Genomic DNA, 27635 nt, shown 5'->3' on the forward strand with positions numbered 1-27635 from the left:
TTGAATAATGGGTTTCAAAAGACTGATCTGTCAGAATTGGTAGGATACACTGTAGGCTACACACATGTCCACATAACAGCTTCACAGAGAAACTGATAATAGTGCCACATGGCTGCAGAGAGATAGAGATAAAGTTAAGGACGTTAGGCCTACATGACATAATCGCATGTCTGTCTTCCCGCAGAGATTGGAATTGGCTGTTCTCTGACCTGAATTTTGAGCCGTAAACCTACTGGTAAACTCTCCGCGACAAGATTTGTGGATGTATGGTTGCCCATAGCAGCCCACTGGGTCAGGAGAGTTATACTTCTCTGTCTGTTCTCTGTCTTTTCAAGACACAAAAGGCCTCAGGCATTTCGTTGTATTTAACACAACATGACAGAAGAACGAGAGAGAGAATTTAGTGAGTGACGCGTGTCCCAGTGTTACTCCGATGAGGACATTAATGGAACATTAAATGAAGCAAATTACAAGCGACTGAAGAGGCAAACCGCAGATGTAGGACTGAGAGAAAATCAAATGTAGCCTATTACAGACCAGTGAACAAATGTTTATTTTTAGAGGAAGTGCCTTGTTTCTGTGAAAAAAAAAAGGATTAATTGTGTAGGGTATAATATCAATAACAATAACATATTACCACATCTATTAATGCGATGTACCTTTATTAAAACATAGAATCAGACATTTCTTACATTAATACATTTTAACAATTTATCCATATTATGACAGAAATGGAAATGCAATATATTTTGATATACAATGCACATGGATTAGAAAATATACTCCACTTCTTTGTTTGTATTTTACATATACCATCAAAAGATCATCGTAATAATACCTTTCTTCTACACGTCTTACAAAAAAAATCCATTTGCAACAAGCCTCATTTGCAATTCCCATGCGGTGTGAGTGCGGGTGACTATCCAAATCTAGACATTTGAGCAGTCGTATGGAGTGCAAAGCATCGCAGTGTCCCTGTGTGTTTGTCACCTCCCGTTGTGCCGTTGTGTTGACTCTGGGCGCCAACATATGGGCAGGTAGACTTTGCTGGCGAGGCTCCACGGATTAGCAACAAAATGAGATGAAAATAAAGCAGACTGTCAGTGAGAAAAACACACATGGTCCAGTGGAGTTTCTCCTTGTGAGATGGGCGACAAACAGTGGGCATCTTTTCATTCGCTAACCTTTTTTCCAGTTTGTTGTGTGTGTGTATGTGTATGTGTGTGTGTACACGTGTGAGTTTGTGTGTGTGTGTGTGTGTGTGTGTGTGAATTGTTCCTGTGATTGTGTGTGTTGTTCCTGTGATTGTGTGTATGTGTGCAGGGAAAGTGTTTAGTGAGAAAAGAGGGTGTTTCGGTAGCCATGACAACAGCCTATGTCATCTTTATCATCTTCATTGAGGCTTGTCCGGTTTCTTCACCGAGCGCAAAAGAAAACAAATAGCCAAGCAACAACAAGATGCCAATCACTCCTCTTTTTTTTGTATATACACAGCTGAGGAAATAAATCCCTTTTAAGTGACAGTAAAAGAAGCAGAAAATTATTGAATATGGCCATGTCTTTCCTTTCCTGGTCCAGTCTGTTGTCTATGTGAGGTCCAGGACTTTTAAGCACCAAAAAAGAGCTTTCAGGTGGCAGCAAACTGGAGGTCCGGATCAGACCCGGCACACATCCGGGTCAAATCCGGGCCTGGTCTGTTCTGGAGTGAGCTGATACCTGAGATGAGTCCCTCAGCAGGCAGTTCCACCTGACTGATGGCACACAACAGGTGAACAATGGGAGTGAATGAGAGTCCAAGTGAGGTCTCTCTATGTTTATAGCTACCGTGTTTTTTTTCCCTTCAATGGCTAACCCCCTCTCTTTTCATTCTCTCTTTCCTCCATCATCTCATACTGTAAATGTCTATCATTTTCTCTCTCTCCATCTTCCCACCATCCCTTTCTAGCTCTCCATCTCTCATTACCTTCATCTACCTTTTTAGCCTTGGTCCCTCTTTTGTATCAATCCGTGAAAATCTTTCTTTATCCTACCACACACACACTCTCTCTTTTTTTTTTTTTCTCTCTCTCTGTCTCTCTCTCTCTCTTTTAGTTTAAAAGTCCATGGACATGGAGCGTGTGCCGGGGTCCACCACGCTGGTGCTGTTCCTCACGCTGCCATGGTTACGGATGCTGAGCGTGCCGCAGCCGCTGCCGATGCTGCCGGCGGTCCCCGCCACGCTTCCGCCGCGCACGTAGATCTCGCACGGGATCTCCTCCATCACGCGGTCCTCGATCACCTGCTCGGCCACGGCGGCGGCGGCGGCGCAGTCGTGAGTCTGTTTGGCGTAGCCGTAGCAGCTCTTCTTGTAGGTGCCCATGCTGCCGGTGCTGGAGCAGCTGTTGAAGGTCTTCATGGGCGGCGGCGGCTTGGAGAAGTCATTGTGGTAGGAGAGCTCCATGGAGCTGAGCGTGGTGCGGCTCTGCTTCATGCTCCCGCCGGCCGACGACGAGGCGGCGGACGCGGCGGACACCACGCCGGTGGCGGCCGCAGCGGCGGCGGCAGCTGCGTGCTGGCCGTGCTGGGCGCCGCAGTGGTGCTCGTGCACGCAGCGCGAGACGGTGGACGAGCGCCGCAGCTTGTGGTAGCTCTCCAGCTCGTCCGACAGCTCGGCCAGCTCGGACGAGAGCTCCTTGTCGCGCAGGGAGAAGAGCTCGTAGTGCGGCGGGTCGAAGACCTCCTGGAAGCCGGCCTTGTTAAAGACGACCGGCCGACGTGCCACCACCTTTTTGCGCGGCTGCTTCATCTGCACCAGAATGGAGATGATGAGCAGCACCAGCACCACGCCCGTGGAGATGCCGATCACCGTGCCGTGCGTCTTAGTGATCTGATGGAACAGGCCATTGGACTTCCTCTCTGTAGGAAAGAGCAGAGAGAGAGAGAGAGAGAGATGAACACTGATCTCACTTTAGGGGAAAGATAAATGCACTGCCAGTTGAGAATATTAGAGGGGGGGAGAAGGGGATTAGGAAACTAGCCGCTGTGTGTTGTTGTGGAAAAGAGGACATGATCAGGTTGAAATGTAATGTGTAGTTTAATATGAATACAGAGGTAGTGTATTGAGTTTAGCTATGCAATGTAAAATGCGGCCCTACCCTGTTCAAAGTTCTGTTAAACGCTAACCTACATAATTCACTTGGGGTACTTAATAACAACAAAATAAATTAAAAAAAAGAAACACCACTAGGCAACAGGGAGGCATTTGAAAGCAAGTGAAAAATGATCTGATATGATATCATTCTCGAGGTGTTTAGTCATTTCACAAAAACACTGAACCCGAGCCAGTGTTGCTTGTAATAGCCCGTGGCTTTGCTGGCATTGCTATTCATTAGCTATTAGTGGTTGTGCTGCACACTGCCCGGGGCAAAGGCACCATTTTGTGCTCCCACTGAGGAGAGCTATCTCTGTAAATAACATCTTTACCCCAAGTGCATTGGTGCCCGCAGGACCCTGTACCATGGTCTTGGGTATTAAGATCCCCGGAGCAGATTAGGTGAGAAACGTGGCTAAAAAAGGTAACAAGGTTCAAGCATAATTATTACCTCTGCTAAGGATCTTCTGCTGTGATCATTTGTTTGTGTGTCTGTTTGTCAGCAGGATTAGTAAAAAAACTACTGACCAATTTTCATGAAAATTTGTGAAGGGGTACAGCATGAGCGAAGGAAGATGCCATTACATTAAAACAATATTGAACCAACTTGTATCCAAACAGTTCTGCAACACTACCTATGTAAGCTATGCCAGTTCATATGAATTCTCTGACACAATAAGCAAGGTGCAAAGACAATAAGCAAGGTTGTTCAGTGAGTAGGTCTATTGTGTAATATACTGTTGTAGGTCTACTTTTTTTTTTTAGCTAGGTGGTCCTTGAGACTTTATTCTATTGGTTAAGTGGTCCTTGGTCTGAAAAAGTTTGAGAAACACTGCATTAAACCGAATCACGGGGGCTGATCCACAACAATTTGTCTTTTTAGTTGACATTGCAAGATTACTGGCTTCAGTGAAGCATAGTTTGACTAGTGATAACAGATAAGGCCAGTATTTTGTAAGGCTCTGGTGGGCAACGTAATCTGCCCTACCAAAGTGACTGAGAAAAACTGTAATCTATCACAGTTGCTTAGGTGCATTTCTCAGATCAGACTTGAAATTCTCAAAACTACTAATTCAACATCACCTTGTCACTTGTGCACATCTTAAAAGCAATTTCTCATGGCTTCAAACAAACAGTGAATGCACATCCAAGCAACTGTGTGTGAACAATTGTCTGCTGTTTTTTACTGGTGTGGTAACAAACTACACTGCGCATAGGCTAGAAACAGTAATATAAAACTATACAGTAAATATATCAAATATATCAGTCCTGTCTGATCTCCTACAATCTACAAAAGTGTAAAATGCCAAATACTAAAACCAGTACCATAACATGGCAAGTATTTATGACTATCTTGTTTAGAACAGTGACACAGAAAGTTCTCATTCTGATGGCACTGACATGATTCACAGAAATATTTGTTTTTGAGACATAAACTACCGGTAAGCACTACTGAGCATGCAGTTACCTGCTTTTGCAGGTAATTAACAAATAGTTGACAAATAGAGAAATGCGCTTACTTTTGTACGAATGTTAATAATGATTTGAGAAATGCACCATCATGTCTGATAGAAATGGTAATGCGTTCGTCATATACAATAAGAGACACAGTTTTGTACACAGTTTTGTATACAGACACAGTTATCCCATCATTTTATGTAAGGGAAAATAAGTCCCGAAAGGGCGAACAGGTCTTTTTTCGTCCTGAAGAAAATTACTTACTGATAATGACTGGCAGACAATACATTATCCCGCATATTAATGTATAAGGCTACGTGCCAATACGTGAAGAAACTTCACACCATAATTATTATTTTGTTACCATTGTATGGCTTCTGCCGAGAAGGTAATAGTTCTCTGCACAAATTCCCATTGTTTAAGTGAGTACTTGCAGACTGCTATGAAAAACATGAATCAGAAGCACAAAACCTGTTCTCACTGACAGCAGTAATTCATTTCTAGCAACGGTCATTATTCAGAAATGTTGAACCTCTGACTGTTGGGAAGGTGCATTCAAGTCAATGGAACTTTCTGTAGCATTCTCAAGAGCCATATAATAAGAATGATTTAGCCTATACAATACAAAATCACAGTGGTCATACAAGACATGAGTGAAGGATGTTGTACATTGGAGTTGGATATATCTAATTGTATGGCACCAGACATTGATCAGATGGTATGTTTGCATTCCTCTCTCTCTCTCTGCAGATGTGGGATGTTGGCATCACTGAAGTTCACTTACCCTTGCAGTGGTTCTCGTCCCAGGGATACACACAGTTCTGGACGCCGTTGCACACCAAGGAGTTGTTGATGCACATGTTGCTGTGGCAGAAGAAGGTGTTTCCAGAGCAGGGGGCTGCAAGACAGACAGACAGTTATCTTAAACAGACAGACAGATAGTCAGACAGTCAAAAAGACAGACAGATAGTCAGACAGTCAAACAGACAGACACAGAGTCCAACAGTCAGACAGACAGTCAAACAGATAGTCAGGCAGTCAAACAGACTGACAGATAGTCGGACAGTCAGTCAGACAAACAGACTGACAGAAACAAAGGTGCAGACTGAGACTGTTCTGAGACTGTTGAGCTCAGGAAGGCATTTGGGGGAAAAACCCAGCAACAGTGGCTCAGCGGCCCAGGCGGAGCCTAAAGCACAGAGGCTCCCAAACACCATGAATCAGAGTGTCAGATCCACTCGGACGACCTGTGGATAAAACCACTCTCCTCTGCCTGCTGCACGGCTCACTGCAGGTGTGAAGGAGGCATTGACTGTGTGTGTGTGTGTGTGTGTGTGTGTGTGTGTGTGTGTGTGTGTGTGTGTGTGTGTGTGTGTGCGTGTGGTGGAAAGCAGGCAGAAAGGATGTTTGTCTGTCTAAGTGTGTGTATATGTGTGTTTAAGAAAGAAAGAGAGGAGACAGAGAGAGAGAGAGAGTTGTATGTGAGTGTGTGTCAGTGGTGGTAGTGGTGGTAGTGGGGGTGTAAGGCAATTTGTGTGTGTGTCTGTGTGTTTGTGTGTGTATTTGGTACAGTATGTGTATGTGTGTGTGTGCGTGCATGTGTTTGAGTGTGTGTGTGTGTTTGACATGCTTGAGTGGTATAAATCAGCTCAGATGGGCAACACTGGGCACAGATGGCATGGCCACTCTGACAGCCTGGACAAAAACGGCCTCTTACAATTCCAGTCATGAGAGAGGGGAGAGGGAGAGAGATGGCAAGAGAAGGCAAGACAGGAGGAGGAGTAGATAGAGAGAAAGAGAGAGAGAGAGAGGTAGCATAAGGAAGATTAAGACAGGCAGGGCGAGGAAGATAGGGAGTAAGGGAACATTGGGAGATTCAGAACGACAGACAGAGAAGAGAGTGACAGATGAGGGAGGATGTGGGGAAGGACACAGACAGGAGTAGGGAGGAGGAGAGGAGGCAGAGGGGAGGGCCGAAGGAGGAGCAGGAAGAGGAGAAAGAAGGAGGGATGGTGAAGTGAGCTGATGGTGGAGAAGAGTGCAATGAAGATGGGAGGAAGTGGGGAGAGTTGAGGAAGGAAGAGAACAAAGGGGTGAAGAGAGAAGGGAAAGCAGGAAAGGCACAGACAGATGACACAGACACAGAAATGTAACACTGTGGATGTGTGGTCCTCTCTCTCTCTCTCTCTCTCTCTCTCTCTCCCCTCTATCTTATTCTCTCTCTCTTCTGAGTTCATGAATTGATCGATACAGACCATTGGATTTTGTTTTGGTTTTGATTTCATGTGCGGTTAGGTATTTCTCCTTTTTCTTTTTGCCTGAGTTTTCAGACCTTTAGTGTGTTTCCTTCTGACCGGTAATACAAGGAACTCAAAGGTTAAGTCTTTCCATCATTCGCCTCTCTTTTTCTGCTGCGGAGAGAAAGTGAGGAGGAGAGATGAAGAGAAGGAGGGAGTGAGACTGGATTGGGAGTAGAGGGAAAGGAGAGGGGAGGAGAAAAGACAAGGAGAAATGGGGCGAGAAAAAGAGAGGAGGAAAGAGCAGAGAGGAGAGGAGAGAGGGAAGGCTTGAGCCTTCACATCCTCTTGGCCTCTGCGGGGCTAAAGTGTGTCTGACAGCAGGATGAAGGGGGTCATGTAGCAGCAGCCGTCTCCGAGGGTGACCCTCAACCCCCTGCTCCGCGCCAGTCTCCTGGTGTGTCACTCACTTCCAAACCCATTACGCGTCGCTCGCCTTCACCAGACACCCCGGTCTGCTGCCACCGGCACCGCCACCTCATGCAACACCCGAACGCACGACGCCACTACCCACCCGGAGCTGCCGCCGGGGGCATTCCGCTTACCCACGATGCACTGCACGGCCTGTCAACCGAGCGCGCGGCGGGCCGATTGGAGCCGACAGCGGGAGCAGGCTTGTCTGGTTTGCCGCGCCATGAAGATGAATGTTTCCATTATGGCCTTTCATTTGGCTGTGAATCCGCCTGAGCCTGGACAAACGGATTACACCTCAAGTCCGACAACCCCACACACATGTCCGGTTCAAAAACAACACACACACACACATATACACACACACACACCCTGTCTTCAGTGTACCATCATCGTCACTGTGTATAAAGCATTTCTGTCCAACTCCGACTTGCGATGCACTGCACTGCTTCCATCCAACGGGCATATTCCACAGACAGAGCTTGCAGTACAAAACACATTGGTATTCAGCAAGGGTTTGCAGTGAACGAAGCAATTAATTTTCTTGAATTATTCAGCCATTTAATAAAAATATTACGGTGCTGTGGAGGAGACAACAGTTTGTTTCATGGCAATTTCTAGCAATTTACATACAACCTTTAAACAGCATCTGTCCTGAACTTGCCTTGCCGAATAAAGCATTAAATGTGTTTCATATCTAAATGACTTGCACTAAAAGAGAGAAAGCTACTTTAGCGTTGTTATGCATTGACACAAGATAAATCCCTGTTTTCCATTAGTAGTCCCTCATTACTATGGAAAAATATGACTTCGCAGTCTGCATAGTAAGAACTTTTATGTTCTTTGAGTAAGTCAGCAAAGGTGTGTAGGGGGTAATTGGCTTTTTTGATATCTCGCCTTTGTAAGGGGAAGACTAATTAACTTCGTTCTTAAATTAGAGGCAGAATGTCACTCAGCGCAGAGCTGCTCACACTTTTAATTTATCGGTGACGATTTCTCTCCTTCTCATATCCAGTTGACCTTTTCGCACAATTCGACAAACCTGATTTGACTTACAAAGCCTTTAAATAATAGATTAAAAAGTGAAACAGAGAACAGGGAAAAACAAGAATATAAACGGTTTCATCTGTGAACTGGCCTACATCTGAGCGCTTCTGCGCAGAGGCCCCGCCTGAGGATTCACTCCAGCAATCAATTTTGTGCTAATAAGTGCAATGCCTGCTGAGCTCGCCTACTGCACATTAAGAGATGAAATACCAATGAGTCCTTAATAAACCTACTAGTGTGGACACTCACTCCAGCCCGGCTGGTTTGCCAGGGAGGGCATTCCTACTGGTATCAAAGACTCTGCCAGTTTACTAATGTGCCAATCTTTGCTAGTACAGTCGTACCAGTGCCAAAACCTATATCAGTGCATAGGCATAACGATAGCAATAATTCCATGAGATAGGTGAGGTCATCAGTCATTGAAAATGATCATTGTACAGTATATCTCAAAATATTGATCTGCATGGATATTTCTCTACAGGGCTAGCACTCTTTTAACAGAGTTTGTCTCTTGATCTGGACTCTGTCAGCAGCACTGTTAGCAGACTGCATCAACAAACAATCTCCACAGCAAAAAAATCCCATCAGCAGCTCATGCATCACACACACATTCAAAGTATGGATTTCAACTTGTTCTATTTGTACTTCCAATCTATGTCAGCCACAGGCTAATAAAAAGGCCAGTAGTAAAAAGGGCAGACATTCAAGGAGGAGGTCTCCATAGGAGTGCAGCTTAAGCTGGAGAAGAGACAGAAGAGGAGGCAGATGGGGAGGAGAAGAAACATGAGGCCCAGGAGAATGATGGAGAGGGGATGAACAAGAATGAAACAAGGATAGAGAACAGGGGATAGACAAAGATATTGCAGGAGGAGAGCAAGGAAATAGAGGGAGCGTGGATGGAGAGGAAGATGAGGGGAGGAAGGGAAGAGAGAACATGATGAGGAAGAAAAGGAAGGGAACATAGAGAAGAAGGGCACAACTAGAGTAGAGACATACTAACAACACATGAGGATATGGATGTAGTGTAGGGTGAGAGGAGAGAAGGGACTGAGAGAGAGGGAGGGAGAGAGAGAGAGAGAGAAGGAGAGAAAGAGAGGGAGAGAGAGAGAGAGTGGAAGTTGGAAGCGGAGAGGTGAAACTCACGGTCGACGAAGGAGGTGAAGAGCATGCGGAAGCGGCTGAGGCGGCTGTTGCGGTCAGCCCACATGCGCACCACGCCCACGCCCGTGCCCAGCATCACGTCGTTGGCCACCGTGCTGCAGAACTTTGCCTTGAGGTTTTCAATGGCGCTGCTGCCGTCGTACACCGCCACAAAGTTCTTCTTGCACTCGTTGGAGTGCTCCATCTGGTACTCCAGGAACCGTAGATAAATCTGGAAGATTGAAGACGGCAGCGGGCCATTTACATTTCCTGTCTCAGCAAATTAGCCATTTACTGTGAATAGAACATCATATTACTGTTGTAGATTTCTGGAGAAAACCTCATTTACAGAGTGCCCTATTAAGTAGGTTTTAATCAGACTCTTAATCAGTCTACTTTTTTCAGAATGTTGAATGAGTAACTAGTAAAAGAACATACATATTAGCCAATCCTTCCCAGAGGCAGTATAGGAATATTATTAACCATCTTTCACAACAGTAAATCCTAGTGCAACTCCTAGAGCCATTGTTGCTGAATAACACAGAGGGCCAGATGTATGTACATTTGCGAACGTAGCGTTATAAGCGCCATGGACACACCGCAGATTGTGAGCGCTGTCAGACCCAAGTTTCCGTCGTATTTATCAATCGTTCAATCCTTAGTGTAAACTGCGCCTTTCTCTGCCCTTCTCCGCCCATAAACGCAATTTACGAACGTCCACAACTGAATGGCAGCGCCTACAAGCGCAGTTGAATGAAGTTAACTGATGACAACATTAAAAAGAATCAAACGTTTAGCGATCATGAAATAATACCATACATGATAAGATGTCAACAAGCAGGGAGATAATGAAGATCAGTAGTTCTACTCAAACTACTTGTGCACGTAGGCTATGGAAGATTGGTCAAATCTAGCAAGTAGGAAAGTTTAAGTGAATGACGTGAAAGTGAAAGTAAGACATGCGAAAGGCCAACGAAAATTAAGGTTGCTTTTGGTAGTACAAATACTTTCGCCACAAAAACTGGTGTTCTAAATAGCGATTCTGTTGTCTTTGAAAGGTTCTCTTATTGACGCATTGAACTGCAATGTGGATTAACACCTGTTTTTACAAGGCGGAAGTATTTAGGCGCAGAATAACGTGCGCTTTCAGGAGCAGTCTTTGTACATACCGCGGAATACATAACTAGGCACTCTTTACTCTTCCCCTCCCATCTTTTTACGCTAAACTCCCACTTTCCCCTGGATCCTCCCATGAATGCATATGCATGACATGACAATCGCAATCTGCCACTTTCAGCTCCCGCGACAGGCAGTTTGCGCTTTTACATCATTGCGGCGTGTTTGTTCATACCTCGCAATGATTTTACACGCACATTGCGAAACAAATACGCCTGAAATGGGCGCAAAAGCGTTAGTACATCTGGCCCAGAGAGTATCTACAGATTATGACAAGACAGATTCATGGCTTAGGCATATTGCAGGTGTAAAATAATGGAATTGGAATTTGCAATGCAATAGGGTTCCCACTGCAGTGCAATCAGTCCCTATGCAAGCCTAACAAGTTCAGCTGCAGGTTTTTCTCGCTGTACCTGTTTAATTCTGCTGTCGCTAACAACACCACATCTCTCTCTTTTCTAAAAATAAAAGCTGCACCTCTCATGGGGGGCTATTTTAAGCCACGCGCCAGGAAACATGCTGAATTTGAAGAGTGGGTGACATGCGGCGTGTATAGGACTGCTGCAGCAGGCTGTGTGTGTGACAGTGTGTGTGTGTGTGTGTGTGTGTGTGTGTGTGTAATCCCTTAGACTACAGTGTATGGCTCGCTGGGCCCACTACCCTCACAACTTGTGCTGATTCAGCTGTTCAGCGGGTTGGCCGTCTCTGCTTCACTGCCCTAATACCTGCTGCTGTTGCACCACACCGTACCGGCCACAGCTAATTTCAGCCTCAAAGTTTCCTCAGTACACACACACACACCACACACGCACACACACACACACACACAGAGTTAGTAAGTGTGTGTGCATTAAAGTGTGTGAATCTGAGAGATGGGAGAGATGGAGAAAGACAGACATGGTGACAGACAGAGTGATGGAGAGAAAGAGAGGGATGAAGCGAGAGATAGGAAGAAAGCTGGAGAGAGATGGGGCAAAGAGAGTAAGTGCTCGGGCAAAAAAAGATCAGGAGGGGGGAGGACAGAGAGAGAGTGTGTGAAAGACAAAAAGATGTGTGAAAGAGAGTGTGATAGATATGAAAGACAGACAAACAGAAATGTGGCAAATGGGGAAGGAAAGGAGAGAGAGAAAGAGAAAAAGAGAAAGAAAGAGAGAGAGAGCGAAAGAGAGAGAAAGAGAGAGAGAGAGAGAAAGAGAGAGAGAATGAGGGCTGTGAGGCCAGAGGCCTGTGGATGCTGTCAGCTCTTAAAGGTGTCTCCAAACGCAGCTCTTTAAGAGGCCTGCATGAGAGCCCAGCATGACTGGCCATCTGAGGCTGGATATGCCTGCAGGTGAGAAGGTGGGAGCAGACGGCAGTCTCACCTTCGACTGGGGTGCGGCGCGGATGGTCCAGATGCAATCCAGATCCTCGTCCGTTTTAATTTTATCCTCATCCACCTGGCTGGAACGCACCACCCCGTCAGAGCCTCCGACCTCAAACTGGCAATCTAGAAAAGCAGGCGCGAGGGAGAGAGTGGTTTATGAGAAAGATTCAGTGGCAAACATTTCATTAAATATAGAACTTGTATGTTTATGTGTGTGTGTAGTATTAAAGAAAGAATACATATGTGTATGAAAACACCAGGTAGGTGACTGAGACAGAATGAAAAGTCAATATTGGCCACTAAAAGAAGCAACAAAAGTAAAATGAAAAAGGCTCTGAAGATTGCAAGATGAACATGAAACGAGGTAGAGACTTAAAAAAAATAATACACCGGAAAAATGATGGAGAGACATGGATAAAAGGAATGGCAGATAGCCCCAGCGAGAGCAGAAAGAGAGAGAGAGAGAGAGAGAGAGAGAGAGAGAGAGATAAATGAGGGGAGTGTGTGAAAGATAGATGGAAGTCACCCGTAGAGAACAGAGGACTCTGCAAATATGAGCGGACAGGGCGGTAAAATATTGAGAAGGCTCACCTGGAATGGGATTCAGCAGTCCGCCCACGTGCAAATGGAAATCTGGGTCTGCAATGATAATTCAGGCGGAGCATTAGTCACAATCCACACAAGGCGGGGGCCGGGGGGAACGCGAGCGAGACAGGCGATAAAATCCCATTAAAGGAGCGTTGGATATGGCGGCAGATTCACGCCGAAGATCGTCTGTTTGATCTGCCAGGGCTCGTTTAGCGTTTAGCGTCGGGCGACCTTTCTAAGCAGAGATGATATCTACAGCAAAAACAATGTGACTTCGGCAACAGACCTTGGTTTAGTGAGGTACAATTTAATTTAACAGCCTTCACTATGAAAAGTAACATGGTGGATATATCCAGACAGATTTCCTCCATCTGTCATAAGTTACCACATCCAAAAATGTTAATTTAGACATCAAAGAGTTTTCCCCTTTTTTGCTTGAATATATTGGATGATTCAATCATTTATTTTACAAAATCAAATTCAGACAAGCATTTACATCAGCAACCCCATAGCGTACATTATTTAGAGATCTGAATACTACATTAATGTCTGTTGCTGCAAGGAAGCCAGTCTCATACAGTATACATTCACACACAGAATGTGCTATTTGTGCGGCCTAGAAGCTATCTTCCAATGTTGCCTACCGGTATTTTATCTAGTCCCAAAACAAATTAGATGCTATATGAAACCCCTATGGGCTCTTCATTGGACATCTGAGTGTGACCTGTTCTAAAAGTTCCTCTGAGTGTGGACTGCCCTGACAGTTCATCTGAGTGTGACCTGTTTTAAACGTTCCTCGGAGTGTGGTCTGTTCTAAGGGTATCTTTGAGCATGGTCTGTTCTAAGGGTATCTCTGAGTGTGGTCTATTTTGTATGGTCCACTCTACTAGGACAGCATAAAGTGACTAGTGTCATTTTGTGGGTGCAGATTAGCAATTTTACTAGATCCAGTTTCAAAGAAAAAAATCCTTATGAGAGACTGAATGGGGTTTTGAAAACTTCCAAAGTTAAATAACTGCTTCACTTCTGTTAAATCAAACACATATATTTTGATGAAGGTGGACTAAATGTTACATGTCAACAACTTTAGAATCAGATGCATCAAAGCAAACATACAAAGATGTCTCTGGTGGGGTTTTCAGTTTTGTAGTCCACATCACCTGAAGTACGTATTGAATATATTACATCTTTGGTCTACCTGATAGAGGGAATATGTAAGTGAATGTGTTTGATATAAGCTGGTATTGACCATTTATAAGATAAAACAGCGTAAACAAATAAAAAAAAAAACCCTGAGGTTATCGGTGCAAAGTAGTGCATATTTCATCCATCTTACCTGCTAGCATGGTAACACACATGACTGAGTGTGTATGGTAGTGGGGCTACTAGAGGGTAACTTCATTAGGGGTAGCCGTGGCCTACTGTTTAGCGCTTTGGACTTGTAACCGGAGGGTTGCCGGTTCGAACCCCGACCAGTAGGAACGGCTGAAGTGCCCTTGAGCAAGGCACCTAACCCCTTACTGCTCCCAAACATACTGTTGTTGTTGCAGGCAGCTCACTTTGCCGGCATTAGTGTGTGCTTCACCTCACTGTGTGTGCTGAGTGTATTTCACTGGAGTCATGCATATCGCGGGATAATAGCAGTCTGGGTGTAAAGTCCTTATGTGGGACTAGTAGCAGTGTTGCCTATAAGACTAGTAGCAGTATTGCCTGCATCCTGCATAAAAAAAACTAGTAGCAGTCTTGCCTGTGTTCTTATCGTGAACTAGTAGCAGTCCTGCCTGTGTTCTCATCCATCTAGTAGCAGTCTGCTAGCATGACTAGTAGCAGTCCTGCCTGTGTTCTCATCCAGCGGACTAGTAGCAGTCTTGCCTGTGTTCTTATCGTGAACTAGTAGCAGTCCTGCCTGTGTTCTCATCCAGCGGACTAGTAGCAGTCTTGCCTGTGTTCTTATCGTGAACTAGTAGCAGTCCTGCCTGTGTTCTCATCCAGCGGACTAGTAGCAGTCTTGCCTGTGTTCTTATCGTGAACTAGTAGCAGTCCTGCCTGTGTTCTCATCCAGCGGACTAGTAGCAGTCTTGCCTGTGTTCTTATCGTGAACTAGTAGCAGTCCTGCCTGTGTTCTCATCCAGCGGACTAGTAGCAGTCTTGCCTGTGTTCTTATCGTGAACTAGTAGCAGTCCTGCCTGTGTTCTCATCCAGCGGACTAGTAGCAGTCTTGCCTGTGTTCTTATCGTGAACTAGTAGCAGTCCTGCCTGTGTTCTCATCCAGCGGACTAGTAGCAGTCTTGCCTGTGTTCTTATCGTGAACTAGTAGCAGTCCTGCCTGTGTTCTCATCCAGCGGACTAGTAGCAGTCTTGCCTGTGTTCTTATCGTGAACTAGTAGCAGTCCTGCCTGTGTTCTCATCCAGCGGACTAGTAGCAGTCTTGCCTGTGTTCTTATCGTGAACTAGTAGCAGTCCTGCCTGTGTTCTCATCCAGCGGACTAGTAGCAGTCTTGCCTGTGTTCTTATCGTGAACTAGTAGCAGTCCTGCCTGTGTTCTCATCCAGCGGACTAGTAGCAGTCTTGCCTGTGTTCTTATCGTGAACTAGTAGCAGTCCTGCCTGTGTTCTCATCCAGCGGACTAGTAGCAGTCTTGCCTGTGTTCTTATCGTGAACTAGTAGCAGTCCTGCCTGTGTTCTCATCCAGCGGACTAGTAGCAGTCTTGCCTGTGTTCTTATCGTGAACTAGTAGCAGTCCTGCCTGTGTTCTCATCCAGCGGACTAGTAGCAGTCTTGCCTGTGTTCTTATCGTGAACTAGTAGCAGTCCTGCCTGCCTGTTGTTACAGGCAGCTCACTGCGCCCGGCATTAGTGTGTGCTTCACCTCACTGTGTGCTGATGCTTCTGGAGTCATGCATATCTTTGAGGACTAATAGCAGGTCCCTGCCTGTGTCCTTATACGGGGACTAGTAGCAGTGTTGCCTGCGGACTAGTAGCAGTATTGCCTGCATCCTGCATACGCGGACTAGTAGCAGTCTTGCCTGTGTTCTTATACGTGAACTAGTAGCAGTCCTGCCTGTGTTCTCATCCGCGGACTAGTAGCAGTCGTATATACTTAGCTCACCTGCGATGAAGGTGTATTGGACGCGGAACCCTAGGCCTTCGAGTTCCTCGTCACTGGTGAACTTGATCCACATGAAACGTCCAGTAGAGGTGACTACGCCTGGGCTCTTGGGGCCGCAGAAGCGGTCGATGAGTGGGGAGAAGCCAAAGGGGCCGTCCCGCACCTCTATATGGTCGAAGCGGCATTCAAACGATGGCTCGATGTAGTAGGTCTTATCGAAGGTCAGCTGGATTCTCTGGCGAGGGAGCGCTGAGAGAGACAGAGAAAATAGAGAGAACACACCTTTATTAAAACAATATCGGGTACTTAAATAAAACCATCCGCAATTGTTACAGCCTCAAAACCCTACAAACCACAATTCAGCAGAGAGAGAGAGAGAGAGACAGAGAGGAGAGAGAGAGAGATAGAGAGTAGAGAGAAAAAGAGAGAGGAAAGAGAGAGAGAATTGAAATGGAGAGGAGAACATGACTTTTTTATCGAATTAGAGACATAGGATCTTTATTCTGACACAGATGTCTTAACATGATAAGTCCTTTACACCACACACATCAACTCGAATTTGTGCAAAAAATCTGTGCGCAAGGGTTGACCATAAAAAAAAATGGACAGAAGAGTATTAGAGAGAAGGCCAAAAGGTAAATATAAAACAAAACACCAAAGAAAAAATAAAAGAGGATATGGAATGGAATGGGATAAGAATAGAGGGGGAAAGCAATGAGAGTTATTTGTGGACACAGCTGGACTAAGCACTCATATTGCTACTCTACTTAAAACAATTCAGTTGTTCCATCACAGACATGTGGAGTATTCGCTTAGCCAAAGGAGAAACACAGTCCAGCCAAAACAAACACACACACATACACAGACACACACACACACAGACACACACACACACACAAACTCATAAACACATATACACATGCACGCATGCGCACACCCACCCACCCACACACACACACACACACACACACACACACACACACACATAAAATACTGCTTAAGTCCCCACTCTTTCTCCCACTGAGGGAATTATATTCTACACAGGCACATCCTTCAGAACCCCGTGGGGATGCGCTAGCCCCTCTCTGAGAGGCTCCAACAGCCGCCGGCTCATTTTAGCTATGAGCTAGCCCAACCATAACAAGCACAATCCTAGTCTGGAGCAGAGTAGAAACTACGCAGTGGAAATAATTAACATGATATCTGATGTGTCACAACACATAAAGGACACCCATGTGAGCACTGAGGTTGACCTGTAGATGAGGTTGAAATTGGCCCAGTCCAGCAGAGGAATAATGTGAGGACACTTAGGACAGACACATACGCGCTCCTATGTGTGTGTGTGTGTGTGTGTGTGTGTGTGTGAGTGTGTGTACATGTGCGTGTGTGCGTGTGATGTGTGTGTGTGTGTGTGTGTGTGTGTGTGTGTGCATGCTTGCATATTTGTGTGTCTTGCATGTGTGCATTCATGTAATTGTGTGTGCATGCATATCCGTGTGTGTGTGTGTGTGTGTGTGTGTGCATTATTATTATTCGTGTGTAGCTGCATGTGTATTCATGTTCGTATGCAATATGCACAGGCACTTTATGCACACATACATGAACACACACACACACACACACACACACACAGATATGCATGCACACACACACATTGTCTATGGGCAATTCCACGGAAAATTTATTTTTTTATGTCACATCCATAACGCCAGTGAAATGCCTTGGCATTTGTATGATGTGAATGATAACATTCATTTTTTGTGCATTTTTTCTCATGTACATTCTTCAGCCAAAAATAGCAAATGCTCAAATTTCATGTAATCATTCACATCATACCATACCATCACATTTTATTGCCGTTATGGATGTTACAAAAAACGTAATTTTCCATGGAATTGCCCCTATGACATAACTCTCTCTGTTCAAGCAAGATCAAGCAGGCGATGTCACTGTGCTGGACATGGCGCAGTGGACCAGAGACATGCTGCTGGAATTAATTCCACATCCTAAAACACAGACAAAAACATGGAAGTCACTGTGCACTGGGACTGACAACACTGGGTCTAATGCACCTCATCTCGTACCAACAAATCAATAAAAAAAACAACAGCAAGTGATCGCATAATGATGAAAATCACATAAGGGGCTCTAACTTCACTGACGGTATGTGGCCTTCGTTACACAAAGTCCGCCGTGCATGAATTAAATCCATTGACACCTTGGGAAAACCATTTAGCTGATTTCACAACATGAGTGAGATTCTAAGTGCAGGTATGGGTGCTTCAGTTCAAGGCTGAGGTGTGTCCATGCGCAGATGTGGAAGTTCCCCATGGACACTTTCTTCTAAGCATATTGCATCATTGCAGATTTAATTATTGTGATTAGCTGATAAAGGATGACTTCATTGCCACATTCACTGAAACACATTTATGGTCTGTTTGGTGTCAATGAAGTTAGCAAATATAGGAATCCCTGCCTATTCTCGCCACAAGCTAGCTGAGACAGACAGCTGCTTCGCACTGCTTGTCAAACTGCTTGTTGCACATTCAAACTAGGGCCCATGTTGTCAATGAGTCTCAGTGGCGTGAAGTGTAAGATGGATACAATTACAACCCCCTCTTCCCCTCCTACCAGGAAGTGCAAGGCTAATAATTAGAACACACTGAATCTCTTGAAAACATCCTATGCGAGCTTTTTACCTTTACAAGTCATTTTGATGGTAAACTAACTTGTAATTGGCAATGGTGTGCGTTCCACAGACGTCCCGTACCAATCTACAAAGAATTTTTGCGCTCCCTGATTACCTGTACGATTCTTTTCCATCATTTCCCCACCATAATGCATTCCCAGTGCATTAAGGGAACATACTGTACAGTGCATATAAAAAATATTCACCCCCTTGGATATTTCCACTTTTACTGCTTTTAGGGTGAAGGGGGTGAACACTTTTTCTAGGCACTGTATAGGCAGGCAGAGCAGCATGTGTTTGTAATAGCCCTAGACCACACTGGGCTGAGCAGACACAGAACTAAATGGAAATTCTGCACTGGCTGTTAATCTCCATTAAAGCAAACATAGCTCAGAAACAACAGACACACACATACTGTAAACACACACAGACACACGCATGCACACACACAAACACACACACACATATAAACACACACAGACACACGCACACACACACACACACACACACACACACACACACACAAACTGGAGTATATTATACAAATTCTCTTATACATTGGGCATATATGACGATGCACGATCACAACAGCAGCACTTCCCCAGTGCTGCATCTCCCATGTCTGATGAGTATCGAGCACACCTGACCCCTGAGACTTGTCGAGCCATTATCAGACTCCAGTGGACTTATGGATCAGCGACGAGACACAACCCCCGCCATCAACATAACACACCACTGAGAGAGAGAGGATAATGGCTCATTTAACGGCCTCTTCAGGTTTACATAAAACGAGTCCCTAGAGTACAGACACCTCTTGCCTGTGGCCTCTAAACGCACATCAGTCCCTGCCAAAGAGAGGCAACATCGCCCCCAGCTGTGGCGCAACTGGCTGGGGCACCTGCACTGTACGCCGGCGACCCGGGTTTGATTCCTGGCCCCTGGTCCTTTCCGGATACCTCCCGACTCTCTCTCCCACTCGCTTCCTGTCATTCTCCACTGTCCTATCAAATTAAAGGCATAAAAGCCCAAAAAGATATACTTTTAAAAAAAAAAGAGAGGCAACATGTGTTCGCTGTGCTCTTCCAGTCAGTGTGCCCAGAGTGGCTGGCTTTGGGTGCAGTTCAGCTAAGTGACTTGACTTACCCTGCTCTTTTATGCAGAAGTGCAGACACATCTTTTTGTGCCTAATCGCTCTCATAGCTTGTTTGGCTTATCAGGAAAATGCATGGCAAAGCCCTTTGCGTAAAAGGTGCTTACTGTTAAGAGTTGCGTTGGGGAAAAAAAATGCAGCCAGTCGACAACAATTATGCCCAGAAACCAGCTTTCAGATGATTGATTCTCCCACTGAGAATGCCAGTTTGGCCTACATTGTGGTGATGTGTCGCCCCAGAGTCTAAAATGCCCTGCTGGTGACTTCCCAGGATCCTCTTTCCTGGAACTGCTGTGTTGTAAATAGCTATAATCAAAAGGAGGGAAAATAAGACATCTGCTAAATGACATCCATCCAGGAATGGAAAATGGCAGCTACAATAAAATGAGTGTGTTACTTCAGCTCCACTGCCTTGCCACCTATGGTGAACTCATTCCACTTCATCCGTTTGTGGTATGCAAAGATATGCCTGTGGGCTATCTCTCTACTCTCTAATGCGTGAGGAGGAGGAGGAGGAGGAAGATGATGTGTGCATCTGTCACGAACAGGAGATATATGATTAAATACAGTACATCTGTAATTTGCCGTGTCTGCTCAAGCAGCACATAAGTGACATCTGAAGAATAAATAAGCGACAGGAAGATGATGGAGACTATCACAACACCTGTTCACTCCTGTAATCTTCCATGTGCTTCTGACAAACACTGTGCCATTACACGCTATTAACTAACAGACATAAATTACTACATGTGTATAGGATAATTGCTCACTGTGGTGCAGAGCTGAAATATCAAGCTTGAACCATCATTCATGAGGAACCGTCATCATCCTTACCCTCCAGAATGTAGACGCATTCCTTGTTCGGCGGGTATGTCTCAGGGTAGTTCGGAGAGGTGAAGAGGCCTCCGTTGATATTGCGTGTCCACAACCCGCACTGCTCTGTGTTGGGGGGCGGGTCACCATCGTTGTGGTGTGTCTCTGGAGGAGAGAAGAGGAGGGCCGTTTGCCAGGGAACATGAATAATGGGCACAAAACAGAGCACAATGCATACACGCTAAAGGATAATGAGACACATTTGTCTTAGTAGAGCTAGATATTCATGATTCATGAGTCATGATTAGGACAGTCGCCACATGTAATAATGCATAATAGAAGCAGCACGTTTACAGAGGATGCCTCTCAAACCCACTCAACAGATTTGTTGTTGTTATGGACTCTACACTTATACTGTAGTCAGTGGCAGAGAAATGGATGAGCTTACCTTGAGATCTTTGCGCCAGTCCAAATCCCTCTTCTATAAGAATAAGGAAAATCCAGGCTGGAAGAGAGGTATGCATGCAAAGTTTAGAGTGAGCTCTATTACTACAGTAGATCCCTAGGATGTGAAATCTCAAGTTTTGACGAGAGAAGGACAACATTCTATCAAATGTAATGACATAACTGTGTCTTGTGTATGTGCAATACACTCATGGCCTGTGTAACTGAATGTCAGACAAATTCAGTCTGTTCCAAATGCATGCCTAAATGGAGTTGTACACCTCAGAATGCCCACGGATAGGCATATTCATTATGCGTAGGCTATTCAACCAGATGCAGCCTCGATGCCGTGGGAGACTACTGATCATAGTCGAGCACTCTGATAGCGTCTCGGCCCTCCGCCAGCGGGCACTGAGGATACCGTTGTAATGACATCAATTGCTCTGAAATAATCGCATCACGTAGAGCGTAGCGCACGGCGGACGGCTTTGGCCATGCTGGCCGGCACAACAGATCAATTGTAACGCTAGTCTAGACTTCCCCGTTTACTCTCTCCTCCACCCAAAAGCAAGGGGCTGTAAACACAACCTCTCTGCGTGATCTCTCAGCGTCTACAGCCATCAACCATGATTTATGTCCCTCGATAAACAACACAAAAACGATGACGTTTTAAAAACCTTGGAGCGTCACTTTAATGTTAAGGCCCCTTGCATCCGTAGGCGTCAAGGAGCTCCGAAACTACTGATCTTCCATTTGGGGCCATCCTCGCGGATTTTCCTCTACCGTAACAAGTGTCCTGTCGGAATGTATGCTCTTTTATCTTCTAAGATGATAAATCCCATGGTTGTATTTTGCGCATCAAGTAGCCTATAGCATTTTTCTTTCCACTTTGCTTTTTGTCCCGTCTGATAGACAGTGATGGAACCCTTCACGTTTAGAAATAAGCTAAAGGGGTAAGTAGACATACTTTGCCATTGCACACTTTTACTGCAATTTTATGCTACTTGATGAATTGTTTTCAAAATCAAAAGCAGTGTTTCAAAGGGTCATCTGAGTCCAATGAGCACCTGGAAATACCATCACGGCAGGGCCTGAACACATTGCTGTGCGGGGCGGGTTGAATGTATTGCACTCTCCTAGACCTGTCTGTAAGAAAACAAATTCTACATAATGCTGCTCTTAACTGTGGTGACAGTGATACAACAAATAGGGCAGCATCTTGTGTTACCCTACCGAAGAAGAAAGCTTGCCAACAGCCACCTTCCGCAACTCCGTTCCTAGAGCTGTCCACGCTGATAAGCCGATGCTGGCGTGGCTGCGTAAAGGAGGTAGTGGGCTTCAGTGTTCATATCTGTCTTAACAGGGGGACTGCGAGTGGCGCTGACAGACTGCATAATGAAACACACACACACGAAGAGTAGTCGGCTAAACCAAAATTGGGGGCAATTTTAGGCAGCTTGGAGTGTAGACCCACGGTTCTGGCTTAAAAATGAGGACAAGCAAACGTATGAGGACAAGCAAACAACGGGTCAGAGTGGCAACGAGAGATTCCCCTGAGGACTGCCCTACGCAGTAGCCGATATTGCTGCCCTGAGAATACACTAAAAGGAGCCGTCCATTAAAGCGGTAATACATCGGCCGCAAGAGCGCACTGCCTGGACCCTGTCAAATTTCGATAGATTCCCTGTAGAGTGAAGCTCCAGAGGTGGAAAAAACAGCCACAGAGGCGATGATCAAACACATTTCGAAGAGATCAATTTGTCACCTCTGCTCTCCTAATGTCAGTGCCATGCCACTATAATGAAAACGCTGGCCATACAAAGGATGGTCTATCATTTGGGCATAAGGGACACGGGTCACATGAAGCTTGTAGTGATAGTTGATGACAAGCGGAAATCTTTATGCAGTTGCAGTATGCAAAATCTATTTAGATCGATATTTCCAATGCAGAAGCGCAAATAGCCTACTTAAAGATTTCCCAAGGGTGCTTAACACTGATTGCATGGCAAACCCCCCATGGGTGGTCTTCCATGAGATGGTTCGTGAATTATACATTTGCATTAGACTAATTACTTTTAACCTCCTACATAATTCATGTCGGTTTTTGCAGTAAGTAAATGTTCAGCATTGTTTTGCCGTTTTAAAAACAAAAGGCATCGTGGAAAAGCTTACATTTCTAAACGCGGAGTTTAGTGGAAAAGGCGCTTTAACAACAGGAGGAATGTTTTTGCACGAAATAGCCTATAAAATATAAAACACGACCAAATCACACGTGGACTTCGGTGATATTTGGCTGATACGCCCACATTGAAAATCGTACCATTTACACGCTATCAAAGAAGCTTTGGAAAGGAAGTGTTTGGAATAACTAGTGTAAAACCCAGAAACACAACTGGTTATCTGTTTGCCTGCGCAGTAAGTTTAGTTGATATGGCTCCAAAGCACAATTGAGTATTTGCGTTCTTAGGCTATGTCAAAACATGTTTTGTTGCAATCAGAGCTTCACAGCTTCAGCATCGCCTAAAATGACAGGACTGCTGCACGTCGAAGGTGTCTTTGTAAATGGAACGACAGAATGGCAGCCGGTGAATAATAGCCAAGATAAACACACTTAACTTGTAACCCTTTCCACATTTGCATTTACCTGTCTCCCTCACGATGCATGACGTTCAGAATGAGGAAATTGTCATTACTCTGAACGCTATGCATTCCGCATATGCAAAGACGTAGACTACTTGGTAAATGAAACTGGGACCGGTCGCCCCGGTGCCGAAAGCTCGGAACTGTCCCTTCAGCACCACGCGCCCAGATCTTGCGGTCAAGTTACTACATGGAACGTTTTTTAAGGAAGCGGAGTACAAACGTGACCGCGGTCCAATCCACGTCGTAAAACAGAAGCATCGACTCCAATTGAGTCTGCAAAATTATCAAAAGTAGATATGTCTATAGAATAAAATAGTCATTTTGTTGAATGTAGCATAGCTTGTTAGTAGTGGAATACAACATTTGCTCTGCTGCTTAAAGTACAAACGCACTAAATGTCTCATACATTTATAAAGGAATAGAGAATTAAAATAAAGGCACACCTGTAGGTGGCGACGTAACACACACTTTTCTTAACTTGCTGGAGAGCAAGTTGGCGCGATTAAAAGAAAATGTAACAAAAGGCCTGTTATTTTTTCGACACCGCCCGGAGACTTGACTTAATGTAGTAAATTCCAATTAAAACTAAAGGCCGATTGAGTCCAAGGCGGTTTCAAGAGGCAATTTTAACCAGTCCCAAACATAATAGAAAACTCACCCCTGTACATTTCCTTTCCCGGTGTGTTAGTCAGTATGTTCACCTTCCTGAGATAGCCTATGTCGAGATCTACCTCTCCATGTTATGGATCATCCAGCACGGAGATACGATCTTTACAACATCCAACTTTTCTTCGATTGCCTTAATCCCATAGTTTACGCAGAACAACAGCCACTCTTCATGTCCTTCCCGACAAACAAGTGCCTTCAGAAACGCGCAAAACGCCGTTGTTTTTAATCCCATCTAGAGAGGAGCGGTGTTGTATACATCCCAATGCAACATCTCTTGTTCGATATGTCAGGGTAGCCCACTGAGACATATACGGTGGGGGAGCGCGGCAGAGAGGAGCAGTCGACGGCTGAACTGAAGTGATGGCACTAAACGAAGCTCATTTAAGCTGTGGGCGATGGTTGCTTGAATGAGCAGCTTGTACGCATGTACCTTCAAACCGCGACTGCGATTCCCTGGGTTGGCTCTATCGCCTCTCTCTTTCTGTCTGTCGTTCCACAAGCCTTTTTTTCTACTTGCACGTATGTATGAGCACGTATGTATGTAAAATTCCCTTAACCTTTACATGCGTCAGAATCTGTATGCAAGCCAAATAGCTCGACAGTCAAAACAGCTCACACCTGTTCATCTACATTATGAGAAGAAAAAGAATCCAGATGAATATTTGCCTCGACATAAGATCGTTTTAGGAGTGCGAAATCGTTCATGTTTGAGTGCGCTCTATGCTGTCGTGGGTGCAGGAAACAGGATACAGTTTAATCAGATATACATATGTTCACTTGATTAGGGTGTGGTTTTCACTTATGAACTGGCAGATGCAAGCATGTGGTAGACAAAAAGCAAGAAAATACAAAAACAAATGTGTTTTACATGCCTGTATAAATGGACTCCTCTCAGTTGAATACACAGAACTGCAGACACCAGGGAGGAAATCGGCAAGACCTCATCATCAGCAAAGCAGTTTTATTTTCAGCATAATAACCCATCCAACATAACACTACTACAACTATGAAATTAAAGTTACACAACATGACAGCTTCTGATGCAGTACCCTCAAAATAAATAAAAACACACACATTTATTCATTAGTACAAAAAAGTGCAAATCACAAGAAAGAAACAATGAAAACAGTTAAAAGGCAGTCAGTGTAAATTTTTACAATTGATGACCAAGCCTTGTAAAAGAGTCCATTTGGCTTCTCTCAAGACATTACATACATGAGATATTGCATTACTTCAATGAACAGTGTAGACTACAGTAGTTTCAAAAACATCAATCCTAAATCAAGCAGAGCCTTGATTACTCAACCTCCATTTCAACTGTACATTTTTAACATATGTACATTTCTAGACTTGCATTCAATGTGATGAAACATCAAAAGTCTGAATGACAACGGAACAGCAAAGTGAACAACACACGGATACTGTATGGATTAACATTCAAGTTCACTGGATGGCTGGCTGCAACACACACCGACACGCGCACACACACACCAATAAGGATGAGAGTCAGTGTACTCAAGCTCAGCTCGGGAAGAGAGATCAGGCCCATGGACTGGGGGAATGGTGTTACCGGGAACCAAACGAGGAATGAAAAGATAAAAGAGCAATAAAAGTGATGGGGGTGCAATGTGCCTGTGCATCTCTCTCTCTCTCTCTCTCTCTCTCTCTCTCTCTCTACTCACACAGATGAAAGAGGGGTCTGCCTCAGGGGCCAAGGACATGCAGGTTTACTCTTCTTCCAGACACAAGCAGCAGCTGGTTGAGCTGTATAGAGGGCTCCTCAGTAGCCAGGTGGGATGGGGAAGTCTTTAGTTAAATGGTGCTGGTGGGAGCGTCAGGGTCACTGAACCATCTGTATCCCTGTTATATCCACCTGTACACCTCCAAGCTGTTGAAAGCACAGCAGTTGGAACCCAAGGCTTTACCATGACGTAGAAGAACCAGAGGTGATCACATGGGGATGGCTCAAAAACAAACAAAGAAACAAACAAAAACAGACAAAGCACTACAGTAGCTCCCCATTGTTTGTGGGCAAAATATGGAAAGTACAAAAACATGGACTCATGCACTCAAAATAAACAAATAAAACAAATTAAATTAAATCAGTAGCAGAGAAACCTATGTTCCAGTGACACTGACTACATGCTAATGCAGTATTGTCCATCTTAGACTGAAATTCCATATTGAAGACATTTAATGGTCATGCATGCTGTTTGCATCTGCTGGGAATGTTGTGTGGAGAGAGAAAGAGAGAGAGAGAGAGAGATAGAGAGAGGGAGAGAGAGAGAGAGGGGTATTGGCACCTTACACCACCTGGTTTGATGAAATCACCAGATTCCAGGCCCCTGAAATGCCTTGCGCTTGTGGTTAAAAGTAACGCTTTCCCTATCTTCTGTCAACAGAGAGGTCTGCACATTTAATGCTATGCAGATCTTGTCAAATCACATCTTAAAAATTTGAAGCATTAAAAATAAAACCATTATGTGCCTGAATGATGTGCCATTTTTCATCATTTACTCTAAGTCTAATTGGAGCCAAATAAATAAACATGTAAGTAATCTGCCCAATGGGACACAGCAGAGAAGGGAGTGATTTGCATATCCCCCATGATGCTCTTCTTCAGCCAGTGCCTCACATGGCGTCGAAATGGAAACGGTGTGCCTCTTGCCTCTTCTCCCGGTCATCTGCTTTCTAAAACACACAATGAGATGACAAATTGATCAGAAATAAATAGACAGACAAAATACAGAAAGAAAGACGCAAACACATAAACACATGTACATACATGTGACCATAAACACAGACAAACACAAAACATGAATACAGAGATACAGTATGTAGAGAGCGAGAGAGAGAGAAAGAGAGGTAGAAAGACACATTGAAAGAAAGAGATAGAGGGTGTTTGATGTTATTCTTGTCAGACCTACTCAAACTCAAATCCTCTTTCTGTACAATATTGTGCCAGGCAGTAAGTTTGTGGAATTGTCTAGAAAGTCTGTGCATACAGTAAGTCAGATATCAGAGTGCATATATGATGCTGTCTGTAAGTACAGTTTATGTGTGTGTCATCCAAACGTATTTGTGTATGTGTATGTGTGTATTGTGAGTGTGTAACAACATGTGTAACAACTGTCCTCCATCACACAGCGTTCTAAAATGGGGAAGTGAGTCACACTCAGATCCTCAGATCATCTCTGTAAAGGGCTCATGAACAGCCTTTATCTCATCCCATCATTCCATCACTCCATTTCTCATCCCTCTATCCCTCCGTCTCTCTCGCTCTCCCCCTCTGGATTTCTGTCGTTCAATCTGAAAGGGTCACACAGAAATATTTTTAGCCTTGTGTGTGCTCCTCTTCCTGGAAACACCATAAAAGCACCCATTTGACGGACACACATCCTCAAATATAAAAAATAATAATAATAATAATAATAATAATAATACTAATAATGAGGGGGCTAGGATGTAGCAGAGTCACCCATGAAGTAATAACGCGCTTCTGAAACCAC

The 27635-nt window shown here is 44.6% G+C and overlaps 2 protein-coding genes across 3 annotated transcripts in view; both read right to left on the bottom strand.

The window, feature by feature from the left end:
* Positions 1 to 645: 645 nt before the first annotated feature.
* LOC125307515 (neuropilin and tolloid-like protein 2) lies at positions 646 to 24593 on the bottom strand. 2 transcript variants are annotated; one of them, XM_048263534.1, is made up of 9 exons: positions 24116 to 24593; positions 20819 to 20875; positions 20392 to 20535; positions 15719 to 15967; positions 12614 to 12661; positions 12021 to 12145; positions 9487 to 9715; positions 5373 to 5486; positions 646 to 2895 (listed from the first exon to the last, which is right to left on the bottom strand). In XM_048263534.1, the coding sequence occupies exons 1-9, from the start codon at positions 24123 to 24125 to the stop codon at positions 2093 to 2095; spliced, it is 1779 nt and encodes a 592-aa protein (XP_048119491.1). In that variant the 5' UTR covers positions 24126 to 24593; the 3' UTR covers positions 646 to 2092. The 2 variants fall into 2 exon arrangements, with proteins under 2 accessions (XP_048119491.1, XP_048119490.1); XM_048263533.1 differs by lacking the exon at positions 24116 to 24593 and having other exon boundaries at positions 20819 to 20894.
* A 477-nt stretch (positions 24594 to 25070) lies between these two features.
* itfg1 (integrin alpha FG-GAP repeat containing 1) overlaps positions 25071 to 27635 on the bottom strand; it is a 158786-nt gene continuing 156221 nt past the window's right edge. The window contains exon 18 of the mRNA XM_048262833.1: positions 25071 to 26817. Coding sequence (XP_048118790.1) covers positions 26758 to 26817 — 60 coding nt within the window. The 3' untranslated portion in view covers positions 25071 to 26757. The remainder of the gene's footprint in view (positions 26818 to 27635) is intronic.

Source organism: Alosa alosa, chromosome 14 (assembly GCF_017589495.1).
Source record: "Alosa alosa isolate M-15738 ecotype Scorff River chromosome 14, AALO_Geno_1.1, whole genome shotgun sequence".
Classification (NCBI taxonomy): Eukaryota; Metazoa; Chordata; class Actinopteri; order Clupeiformes; family Clupeidae; genus Alosa; species Alosa alosa.